Consider the following 12,065-nt stretch of genomic DNA (forward strand, 5'->3'; position numbering starts at 1 on the left):
GTTTAGATTTTGGAAGTTATTGATTCTTTGTTGTTGTTCTTGTGTATTTTGCATATTTTAGGAGAGCTATATTTTTTTCAGTTATTACTAAGTTCGTAAGAAATATTGTAGTTTTAACATGAGTTACTTTGAATTCAAAAAGGGATTTGTATTTATATATTTTACTTTTCTTTTGTGTATCTATCTTTGAGAGTGTCAAATCGAATTTTGTTGCATTGAATTTTCTTTTTACGGCATTTTGTTGCATTGAATTTTCTTTTTACGGCATTTTGTTGCATTGAATTTTCTTTTTACGGCATTTTGTTGTTAATCTTCTTTGAAGTTAAAAATTGACTTAAAGCATTACAGGGATGGACTCAATGTATATTTAGACGTGGCAAATGTTTTAGTTGAATTTTCCGTTGATATATAGACATATGTAGTATAATTATACTCCTAGATATATATATTTATATTGATTGCTTCTCTTCGTAAATTTAATAAAAAAAAGGTTTGCTTGTCTCTCCTTTGACATTCACAGTGCCATTATTGTAGTTAATAAAATAGGAAAGGCCCAAGGGTCAAATTTATATATACAAACAAATATATAACTCTAGAAAATAAGCAGAGGTTTCAAGGAGGAAGTAGATCATTTATTTTGATTAATTTTATCACTAATAATTGCTGTTCTATGTTATTTTAGGTTTAAAGAATGTTGATTATTAATTTTGGTAGGAAAGAGAGTATATCTTTATGTATTTTACATGATGTGTTCATTTTTGTTTGTGATGGAGAATTTCCTTTTGTTTTGTATCGATGTTTATTATGATTGTCACGACCACAACTCCCTAGTGCTAGTGAGCGCAGCTATTTCGCGACTAAACAATTCTCAACAATCATAGGACAACATAAGAAGGGTGGAACCACTTAAAGCAATAGTCTCAAAGGCATATGGGTACATAGTCAAAACGTGTTCAGAGTATCAAGACTAGGTTCATAGCTTTCTAGCACATAACTCTAGATTGCAGCGGAAGAGTCCAAGACAAAATAGCACGTATGAAGACATGCTACTTTGGGTTACCTAACTACTTATTTAAAAGTCTTGTCCCAACACCTTCACCTCCTCGTACACGTTCAACCTGCACATTAGAAAAGAAACATGCAGGGCTGAGTATTTGATATACTCAGTGGGCACGTTGCCGAAACATAATTTTCGTAAAAGTTTTGTCAGCCAATTGAGTGATCACAGGGTTTTAACTTAAAAGGCCTGAGTCACTAAAAGTATTTTTGTTCGTAAAATTGATTGCGCAATCACTTAACATACATACCATATCTGAAACGTATGTGAACCGGGAATGTGGCCACATTCCACGACGGTCACTGGATCGGCCAACTTAAAAGCTAGCTCACGATCCCCATATGTGTACACTAGTCCGAGTAGGCTTTACTTCCCTACTGGGACCCGAATTCGATTAAACATAATTGGCATAGCCAAGCAGATAGGTAATCCATAAAACATAAAATGGCATGACAAAACATAAATAGCATAATTTTCACATAATCATGCTTGAAGGCAAGTTTACATTTTGAAAGAAATGCCCACCTCAAAAGCTTAATTCCATAGTCGAAAATTCCTTGACTTGATCTTAAACGATGTGTGAGGACGTCCCTTTAGAAATAAGGTAATACTTTAATTAGACTTTAAGAAGTCAAATAACTTAAACATGAATGCATCCTATGCGTGGTCATTTTATTCTTCTTCTTAGTCTTCTAGAAAAGTTTTAGAAATCTTGAAACATTAATTAAATCGGGAGATTTAATTTATTAGAGAAGCTTAAGACATTATTCATTTAACCTTGAGAGTATTACTTTCCATGTATCTCGTTCGAAATTAAATTATCATCTCGGGATTTAATTAGCGAACCTTCACATAAAAATTTGATCGAGCAACTTAGGAGGGCTCGTGATTTAATTAGGCACAACAAGCCCAACTCCTACTTTATTTAATTAGTGGCCCAAGTTCCATAATAAATTCAATTAACAGGTAGCCCACCTTCTCTATTTAATTTCTTAGTCCATACTTTTAATTAAAGAGGCCCATCAAAACAAAGTAGAATTGGCCCAACACTAATACTCCTAACTCCATCGGTCCTTCTCTCAATTCCCAATTCACACAAAATCCCCAAATTGAAGAAATAAGTCCCTAGATCGTCTCCCTCCTTCCTCTCGGCGAAATCGCCGCTTCACCTGGTCGCCGGAGCACCATAGCCGTCGCGATTCATAATCTCATCCACTAGCTCCATTTCTCGGCGACCTCACGCAATGTCGCCAGCCCCCAGCTCTGGACCGACGACAAGCCGGTGTCGCCGCTATCACGCGGCGAGCTCCGCCGCCACCTCTGCTCCAGCTCTCTCTCCGTTCTTGGACTTCTCAACACAGCGATTCGCCGCCGTCGAGCCCATCTACCGCCCGCTCAGCTGTCGCCGCGTGGGGTGTGGCCTGTCAGCGCGAAGCCAGCGCCGCCGACTTCGTTACGGCGCAGCACCTATCTCTGCCCCCTTTCGGTTAGAGACCTAGGCCGCCGTTACCTCACGCTGCTGCTCCAGCAGCGCCGCCGCTACAGTCAGTTCCCCAGGGCTCCGTCGTCATTCGGCCCTCGCCGAACAGCCCCGTTTGGTCCCACTTCTCGACCCCGAAGCTAAGTTCTATTACTTCCTCTTTACTTTGTTAATTTGAGTCCGGAACTTAAGTGTTCACTCACTGGAATGGGCTTAGTGTTTGGGGCTAGAGTGTTGATCCTTAAATTATTAAAGCTTGCTACTGCTGTGAGGTTCCTAAAGCCATGATTCTATGTTCTTGAGCCTTGCATGATGTCTTGAAACAAAAGCAGAGGGTGTGCTAGTGTTTTTACTGATTTCATTTAGGATTTAGGATTTAGCATGCTATTTAAGATTTCTAAGTTGAGGTGCTTCTACACATGCTTCTGCTTGGTTTCCTACTATTTCTGTGTTGTAGATTTGCTAAGTGATATCCTTGTGCTTAAGCATGATTGTGTAGTGGTGTTCTACATGGATGAAAAGGAGTGACATGGAGGGTGTTGATGATTTACCTGTTGTGGTGAAAGGGACCAAAAGGAGAGAGATGGAGTGCTTTTGATCTTAGCTCGCTCACTGCCCTCTTTCTCTATTGCTGGTTGAAAAGTTGAGTAAAGGGGTGAGGTCAAGGGAAGGCATATATATAGGAGTCTTGAAATTCTGAAATCTGCAGGGTAGATAATGTGCAGGAGTGTATCTACTATTTTGAGCTATGTGTTGGCTTCTCTTTCATAGTCTACTTTAACTTCTATTGTTCATATTGTGTATGGAGTCTTGTCTCATTTATGGGCTGATTGGCAGCTTGTGTGAGGTTGTACATAGGGTGTATCGTGAAAGGTGAACGGGCTGAGCTCATCCTTTGTTTTCTTATTGCAGCAAAATCCTCTTTGATGATTCTTCACCACCTTTAATTTAAGAAAGCTTGGTGTTTTGCCTGTGCATAAGTACTCTTGCATTAATACACTTTGTTTGATTTTTGCAGGTACAAGAGAGAGAATCCAGGGGCTGTTGGGAGTAGAGGAGTTCAATCTGACCTTGCTTCCTTTGGCAAGTCTTTTGGTCTACTCTAAGAAAGGTATTACTGCCATTTTTCCTTAAGTGCAGGCTGCTGACTGTCTTAGTACTTTTAGGTGTTCAAAGTTTTTGTTCTCATATAGCTATTGTCGTGAAAGGGGTATTAGGGAGCTGACTTTGCCATCCTCTAATTTCCTCTTTAATAAAGTCTTGTTGTTTCATTTCTCTTAAAAGGATGTTCCTTTAATTCCTCTTGTCATTAGGAATTTAATGTCTTGTTTGCACATTGCAGACCTTGGAAAAAGAATTGGGCTGCCAAGTGGGCCTACCAAGGCATGGGTCTGCTGCCCTTGGCCCATCGGGCTACTTCTTCAAAACATCGGGCCATGAGACCCTTGGGCTCGAAAGAGAGGCCCAACATTCACATATTTGTATTCTTAAATTCTTTCTCGTCGACTTGTGTGTAATTTATTTTGTAACTAGAGAGTAGCTTGATATGTATTCGGACATTCAAATTCTGAAATGTAACCTCATATTATTTCTTGATATTTATTGTATTTAATACATATAAAAGTAATTGTTTTTTTTCCGGCCGACACCCTTCAATTTAGCAAACAAGCATTGTCATCGACTAATATTTCTGGTTCGAAAATAATTAGAAGAAACGAACGTTTCTCTGGTTTGACCTTAAATGTTAAGAAAAGGTAAATAAAAGAGCGGGTATTACATTCTACCCTCCTTAGCAAAAATTTCGTCCCGAAATTTGCTTGCTGCTTGCCACTCAAATAGTTCTGTGTACTTTTCCTTCATCTTGTCTTCCAACTCCCACGTAGCTTTTGCGTGGCCGTGATGCTTCCAAAGAACTTTCATCATTTTAATAGATTTATTCCTCAACTCTTTCTTTCCGATCCAAGATTGCTTCAGGCTTTTCTTCATGGCTTAAATCTGGTTCTAACATCATTTCTACTTGGTGGACTATGTGTTTGGGGTCGAACACATATTTCTTCAATTGTGACACATGAAAAACATTGTGTACATTCTCGAAACTCGATGGGAGTGCGAATCTGTACGCCATAGGACCGACTTCTTCTAGAATTTTATAGGATCCGGTGAAATGTGGTCTTAGCTTGCCCTTGACGCCGAATCTCGTAATCCCTTTAGACGGGGATACTTTCAGAAACACTTTGTCTCCCGCCTTGAACTGCAGATCGGTTCGGCAAGCATCTGCGTAAGACTTTTGCCTATCTTGAGCTTCCTTGATTCTTCCATGGACATGTCATACCATCTCTATAATCTAATCCACAGAATCCGGTCCAAGAATCTTTCTCTCACCGACTTCATCCCAGAAATGCTTCATACGGGGCCATGTTCATGGTCGCCTGATAACTGTTGTTGTAGGTAAACTCTATAAGTGGTAGTACTAGCTCCCAGTTTCCTCCACGGTCGAGCACTACGGCTCTCAGCATATATTCCAAGGTCTCGATCGTTCTTTCAGTCTGCCCATCAGTCTGTGGGTGGAATGCTTACTGAAATTCAATCTAGTGCCCAGCTCTTGTTATAGGCTTATCCAAAATCTAGAAGTAAATTTTGAATCACGGTCTGAAGTGATCGTCACTAGTATTCCATGTAGGCGTATGATCTCTTGTACATATATCTGAGCTAACTTGTCTGATCCGTAAGTGATACGAATCGGTATAAAGTGAGCGCTTCTGGTGAGGCGATCTATAATCACCCAAATAGCAGTGTTTCCTCGTTGCGACTTTGGAAATCCTGTCACGAAATCCATCGCAATGTGCTTTCATTTCCACTCTGGGATCTCGAGGGATTGCAACTTTCCATTGGGTCGTTGATGCACAGCCTTTACCTGCTGACATGCTAGGTATCTTTCTACAAAAGACGCTATGCCCCTCTTCATGCCATCCCACCAAAACTGTTTCTTCATATCTTGATACATTTTCGTACTCCCTGGGTGAGCAGTGTAAGGTGTCTCATGCGCTTCACTCATGATCTCATTTCTGAGTGCCTCGTCATTGGGCACACACAATCTTCCTTCAAACGTGATGGCGTTATCCGCCTCCTCGCAGTAACTCTCTTCTTTTCCCGTCCTCACTTTTAGAAGAATTTTCTCTAATGCTTCATCATTCTTTTGAGTCTCAACAATTTTGGCCCTTAAGTCTGGCTCAATCACCAAGGTGGTGATCCTACTTTCCACCGTCTCCGTTGCTCTTACTACTTCCAGTCGCATCTTAGCAAACTCACGTAGGAGCTCCTCATTCTGCGTGAGGAAGGTGGCCAATTGGGGTGTAGCCTTTCTGCTTAAGGCATCTGCCACTATATTCGTCTTGCCTGGATGGTAATTTATACCACAGTCATAATCCTTTACTAATTCGAGCCATCGGCGTTGTCGCATGTTCAAATCTTTCTGCTCGAAAAAGTATTTGAGGCTCTTGTGGTCCGTGAAGATCTCACATCGATCTCCGTAGAGGTGATGTCTCCAAATCTTCAAGGCATATACCACTGCCGCTAGTTCCAGATCATGAGTGGGGTAGTTTAACTCGTACGCCTGAGTTGGTAGGAATTTAATGTCTTGTTTGCACATTGCAGACCTTGGAAAAAGAATTGGGCTGCCAAGTGGGCCTACCAAGGCATGGGTCTGCTGCCTGAAGCTTCTCGGGCTACTTCTTCAAAACATCGGGCCATGAGACCCTTGGGCTCGAAAGAGAGGCCCAACATTCACATATTTGTATTCTTATATTCTTTCTCGTCGACTTGTGTGTAATTTATTTTGTAACTAGAGAGTAGCTTGATATGTATTCGGACATTCAAATTCTGAAATGTAACCTCATATTATTTCTTGACATTTATTGTATTTAATACATATAAAAGTAATTGTTTTTTTTCCGGCCGACACCCTTCAATTCGTCTTCTACAACCAAATTCGCATAAAACTTCTTGAGAAAACACATAAGCAAATAAAAAACAGGGCTACTAACTTGAAATCGAATCTATGCATAAATAACGGAGAACTTAACAGATCTGCATACCTAGACGAAGTGAAATAGAAAACAAAGGAAATTAAACAAGTCTATCAACTACTGTTTCTTTCACACGCCAAAACCAACTTCAGACGCTAAATCCACTCCGGATCCAAGCGTCCGACACGGACTCCAAACAGAAGAAATTCTCCATCACGTCAGATTTTCAAATTTAAGCTCCGAACACTCAATCAACCACAGATCTGTCACCCAATTACACATCAAACACCTCAATAACGAAATAAGCAGAGATCGACATAGCAATTTTAAGAATTACGCTAACAGCAGAGAGATCTAAGCAAAATGACTTGAAATTAAACAGCTAAACTCAGATCCATGAGCGATAAGCAGTTAAACATCATCAACATCAAAGTCGACTCCCAAAAGTGAAGTTCGACGGTGGAAACTAGCAAAAAAAACAGCTGAAAGTAAAACAATTGTATGTTCGCCCTCACTAGGACAGCGTTACCAAACTCGAGATCTTTAGAAAATACCCCCCTTATCCCGATTATCCCCAGAATTTTTCCCAAGTGTGTGTGTAAATGTATGAGCTAAGAAGAGTCAAAACTCTCCCTTCTGCGTTGCATGCTCTTCTCTATATATAGGCGTTTTAGGTGGGCCCAGCGAGGTATTGATAATGACTTTGTTGCCCTCAGCTGTAGACTCCTCTGTCACGCCACTTTTCTTTGTAAATTCTGCTCATTTTCACTCCTTTCTCTCGCTAGACCATCTCCTTCCTTACTTCCTTGATCTAGCGCTTTTCTTCACACACCTGGCTTAGGAAACGTGTTAGACCCAGCAAATTATAACATTTTTTTTGCGCATACCGATGCATGAAATTAGCCTTATCAAACTGCTCACACTTAAACCATACTTTTCCTCAAGTATAAAGACAAGAAAAGAAAAAGATTAAGGCAAATTTCAAGCGAGGTTATCTCTGGACCGACTCCTAAACCTAGACACAAGAAAAACTAAGAAATATAAGAAAACCACACAAACACGCAAAACACATATATACATGAGCTAGTTTCAATTTTTAGGCATCTGTCCCCACAAGATTAAGGTCATTCCAATAGTTTGCACTCCTCCAAATAGGCCATTTCCCTTCCTTTACCTAGCCAATCTGTCAGCTTGTCAAGATAGCTCTCTACTTACCCAATTGTTAGGTTCACTCGATCACTCATTCCTTACCAGGGATGTTAGGATCGATTCTCTCTTAAGTTAATGCTACACCACTGAAGCGTTGGGTTATGAGAGTTTTCTCCTTCCTGGGTCAGGCTATCACTATTCCTGTTTTAGATCATTCCCCCCTCTGGACTTCGTCCAGCTTATTCCTCCTCTTTTTTTTTTTTTTTTTTTTTTCTTTATCTGGACTTTGTCCAGCTTGTTCCTCCATTTTTTTCTCCTGGACTTCGTCCAGCTTATACCGCCTTACCCTGGACTTCGTCCAGCTTATGCCTTCATAACCCAATTCCCCCTTTTTTTCTTTCTCCTTCATAGCTCTTCTTCCCTAAGCATTCAGTGGTGGCCCTTAAACATTTGTTAGCTCAAAGTTATCTGAGGTTTATAACTCACTATATAGTAGGGCCTCACAACTAAGTAAGTAGAGGCATTCTCCGTCATTCTCGCTTCATTCAAATTAACTAGGCTCATTTAAGGAAAAAGCTTCTAAGTTGAAATGCCTCCTATCTTCAATTACTTTCACTAAGGGAATCATGCCGTATTAAATCCACTGGCTCATGTGACAATACTTAAAACTAACAGACTCTTAACATGTAATACGGGTAATGCATTGACTCCTCTCCCCCTCCCACTTCACTCAAGCTTGTCCCTAAGCCATCGTCGTGAAGGGGGGAACAGAGAGATCAATACAAAACTAAAATCATAAAACTTCTCACACTTAGACCAAGCAATGGGCTAAGTGGAAGAAAGACACAGAAAAACATAGAAAAACAAATAAAACAACAGAAAACACGAACTTCTCACACTTAGACCACGCAGTGGGCTAAGTGGGAGAAGATATAACAAGCGATAAACACATATATAACAGGTAGACAATAAAAAAAAGAAAAGAACGAAAAATAAAAGTTACTTGGTCAAGAGATGTTTGATCATTTCTGGGGCTGGCTCCCTCGGGAGCCAGACTGGGGTGGGACTCCGGGGCGGGTCACTTTCACCTTCTTCCTAGCTGGCTGCTCCAGCTCTTCTTCCTTCTGCTCTGGGATTTCCGGTACTGACTTTCTCACGATCAATTTTGATTTTGGTGGGGCTGGAACTTGCACGGGAATGGTCGGGGAGATCATCTGAAGCGACTGTTGTGGTCGCTTGACGGAGGGACTGCTACGGGTGGGCTGCCTGACTTCACTGCTGGACCCAGGAGTTGTCCTCAACTGGGTCAAGGGGAGCGTCTGCTGCATCCACTTCAACATTTTCATTGAAAGCTCCACCGCTTCCGTCATCCTATCATTCTGTTTGGCACATTTCACTGCCAAATCAGCAATATTTCCCCTCAGGGTCTGCACTGCCTCCCGATTTCCCATCAATTCGTTCCTTATCCCACCGAGTTCCTTCATCATATCCTTCCGCATTATCTGCATCTCCTTTTTCATGTCCTGGACTTCCTTCCGCAGCTCCTCGATCTCTTCACTTGGCATGGCCTCTTCTACTTCCTCCGGCTCCGCCTTTACCTTGTCTCCTAAAGAATAGAAGAGAGTTTTGGTGCCTTGAGTCTGCAGCAACCCCTTGTTGAAGAAATAATCAACACTGAACACCTCTGGGGGGTCGCACATGACTACAAGTGGAGCAGCCTTGGCAATTCTCATTTCTATATTCCTCTGGAGGTAAGCGCCGATGAGGTGGCAGGTGTACATATGACGTCCTGGGTTGCTTGTCATCTGGTGGCACGCCTGCGCCATCCAATATCCGAGGTGCACCTTAACACCCTCTGCCATGCACCAAGTGAAGTAGAGATCGGTAGTAGTGAGGGCTAAATTCGCACTGCCCATCAAATTGTAACTGATAAATGTTTGAGCAAAACGGAGGATCCGATCTTCGATGTGGGAAGCCTTGGAGTAGCTGGATTTAAACGCCCCTGATTTAGAGTGCGTGACCAGTTCCCATGCTGTCTGGACTTTGAACCCAGGTGTGTTCTTTGGCATCCCCACCATCCTATCGTTCCAAGCCCCATCTTCATCTTCTTCCTTAGTGAACAACCCCATCCGTAGGGACCACTCCCTAATGCTCAACTCGTGTTCCTGATTGAAGAGTCTGAATGTGATGGAATCCGCATCCAGGTCTGAGGTATTCTTCAAACGAAAAGTGGAGAAAAACTCCCTTGCCAAATCCACTGGTACCCTCTCTTGGCTGTGCTGCAACAGCCACTCAAACCCTATTGCCTGGATATAGGCGCGAAATTCTTTGTCACATGCAATCATCTTGAGCTCCCTCTTGCTATACTGTTTTCCCGACATGGCCATCTTTCCTGCGCTGCATCGTTCCTTGTACACCGCGATTCTTTTCTGGTCATCAAACTGTCTCATCTCCTCCAGCAAGCTCTTAGTTAGCCAAATCACGGGGCGTCCGGGAATTGGCTCTTCCTCAACCTCCTCAGAGTTATAGCTTGGCTCAGGGATGGGCTCCTCGTGCTCGTCGACAAGGGTTTCCTCGGTCTCAGGGGAAAGGGTCTCGTCGACCTCCTGGACGGAGGGAGCTTTCCTTGACCGGGTGGATGCAGTCGCCGGCGCCTTTCCTTTTCTTGCTTTCTCCTTGGCCAAGCGCGCCTCTGTCTCTGTCGCTTCAGGCATGAAGTCATCAACTTCGTCAAGGAGGCTTCTCCTGGTGCGCCTCCTTTCGGCCCTTTCATCAATCTTGGGCTCACTTGTTTCCTGGTCATCAACCAGGTCCACGATCAATTTTAGCCCTTCCTCGGGCTCCGGTTCCGCCGTCGAATGTAGATCTGACTCTGCCAACAGCTTTTCTGGGGTTTCCCCCTCTTCAACCATCATCAGGGTTGCCCCCTCGATATAGATGGGGTTCTCCCCCCTGACATCTCCTGGAATAGGGGTTTCCCCCTCAGTAGTTGTTTCAAACATAGGGGTTTCCCCCTCAACAGCCTTCTCAAACACAGGGGTCTCCCCCTCAGCAATTTCAACAGAAACTGGGGTTTCCCCCTCACGAACTTCAAACACAATAGGGGTTTCCCCCTCACATATCTCAACAGCAATAGGGGTTTCCCCCTCTAGAATTTAATCAGCAGTAGGGGTTTCCCCCTCATACATTTCCCTACCCTCAAGATTAGGGTTCAACGGTACATTACCTTTTGTCTCTTTCAAGGTCTCGTCATGCGTCTGTTCACCGTCCTCAGACTCCGCCAATTGCGAAACGCCCCTTGCATGAGGTAGTTCCGCGACTTGCGATCTTGTTTCAGAGAGATTTGCCGGTGTTGCGGCCGAATCCGCCGGAATTGGCAGTGATGGTACAGTCGGCGCAGACGGCATCAGACTGGCGGTGAATAGGGCGTACACCTCCTTCGCTTTCTCTATGCTTCCCACCTTCTGTGTTAATTCGGCCAACAAAGTGGGGTCATACTCAGTTCCCTTGGTCGAATCCATCGGTATAGATCTTTTCTGGTGAAAAGATGGTGCGGTTGCAGGCGTGATGTAAGCAACCGTACGTCTCCCATAATTATCGGCCAGAATTTGAAATTCAAAATATCCTTCCCCTCCTTGACTCCTTCCTTCAGGCTCTCTCCTGACGAATCCCCTCGACCATGCCCTACAAAATAAAATTTGAAGATTCCAGACCCCTGGGTCAAGGTTAGGGCATAAAATACGGGTTCCCCTAGGAGTCTGGTGCTTCGAAATTATATATACATAAGGCGCATTATTTTTATTTTTATTTTTTTTTATTTTTTTCATTTATTATTTTCTTTTTTTTAGAGAAAAAATTAAACTATTTACATGTTGTATTTCCGAGATTCCCTGGTTTAGTTGTGAATTTTCAAAATTATCAGCTTACCCCTTGACCCAGGAATTCATCGGAAATTACCCTCGTCCTTTTAGGCAATAATAGGGAGTGTGTGCAGTGGAATCTCGTCCAAAACACACAACTCAGAATTATCCCTATAGACTTTCACTCTATGACCGTTTACAAGGAAAGGAACAGAGTTTGGAGCACTTCCCTGGATCTCTACTGCTCCATTTGCTCGGATGCCAACGATGGTGTATGGGCCAATCCATTTAGACTTCAGTTTCCCTGGCATGAGCTTAAGCCGAGACTGAAAAAGGAGCACTTTCTGTCCCACATGAAGTTCCTTGACCCGGAGGTTTTTATCGTGCCATAACTTCGTTCTTTCTTTGTACCACATGGCAGATTCAAACGACTCCAGCCGAAGTTCCTCCAACTCTTGCAATTGCAACTTCCTCTCTTCTTCGCATGCTATCGG

At 42.8% G+C, this 12,065-nt stretch overlaps 1 protein-coding gene and 1 long non-coding RNA gene across 2 annotated transcripts; one reads left to right on the plus strand and one right to left on the minus strand.

Moving 5' to 3' along the window:
* Positions 1–2,145: 2,145 nt before the first annotated feature.
* On the plus strand, positions 2,146–4,133 carry LOC125224429 (uncharacterized). The gene is made up of 2 exons (XR_007176875.2): positions 2,146–3,648; positions 3,880–4,133. It is a non-coding gene; the product is annotated as an uncharacterized LOC125224429 (long non-coding RNA).
* Positions 4,134–4,470: 337 nt separating this feature from the next.
* Positions 4,471–5,832, minus strand: LOC148933280 (uncharacterized). Its single transcript, XM_089059801.1, has 4 exons — positions 5,550–5,832; positions 5,252–5,451; positions 4,947–5,095; positions 4,471–4,849 (listed from the first exon to the last, which is right to left on the minus strand). The coding sequence occupies exons 1-4, from the start codon at positions 5,830–5,832 to the stop codon at positions 4,471–4,473; spliced, it is 1,011 nt and encodes a 336-aa protein (XP_088915927.1).
* Positions 5,833–12,065: the final 6,233 nt, after the last annotated feature.

This window comes from Salvia hispanica, chromosome 1 (genome assembly GCF_029641045.1).
Source record: "Salvia hispanica isolate PSC_SH4W2 chromosome 1, Shi_PSC_v1, whole genome shotgun sequence".
NCBI lineage: Eukaryota > Viridiplantae > Streptophyta > Magnoliopsida > Lamiales > Lamiaceae > Salvia > Salvia hispanica.

Coding starts and splice junctions, on each gene's coding strand:
- LOC148933280 (XM_089059801.1), bottom strand. CDS start 5,832: ATGCGACTGGAAGTAGTAAGAGCAACGGAGACGGTGGAAAGTAGGATC. Junction 5,452..5,549: donor TTACACTGCTCACCCAGGGA/GTACGAAAATGT, acceptor GCATGTCAGCAG/GTAAAGGCTGTGCATCAACG. Junction 4,850..4,946: donor GCGACCATGAACATGGCCCC/GTATGAAGCATT, acceptor TGTCCATGGAAG/AATCAAGGAAGCTCAAGATA.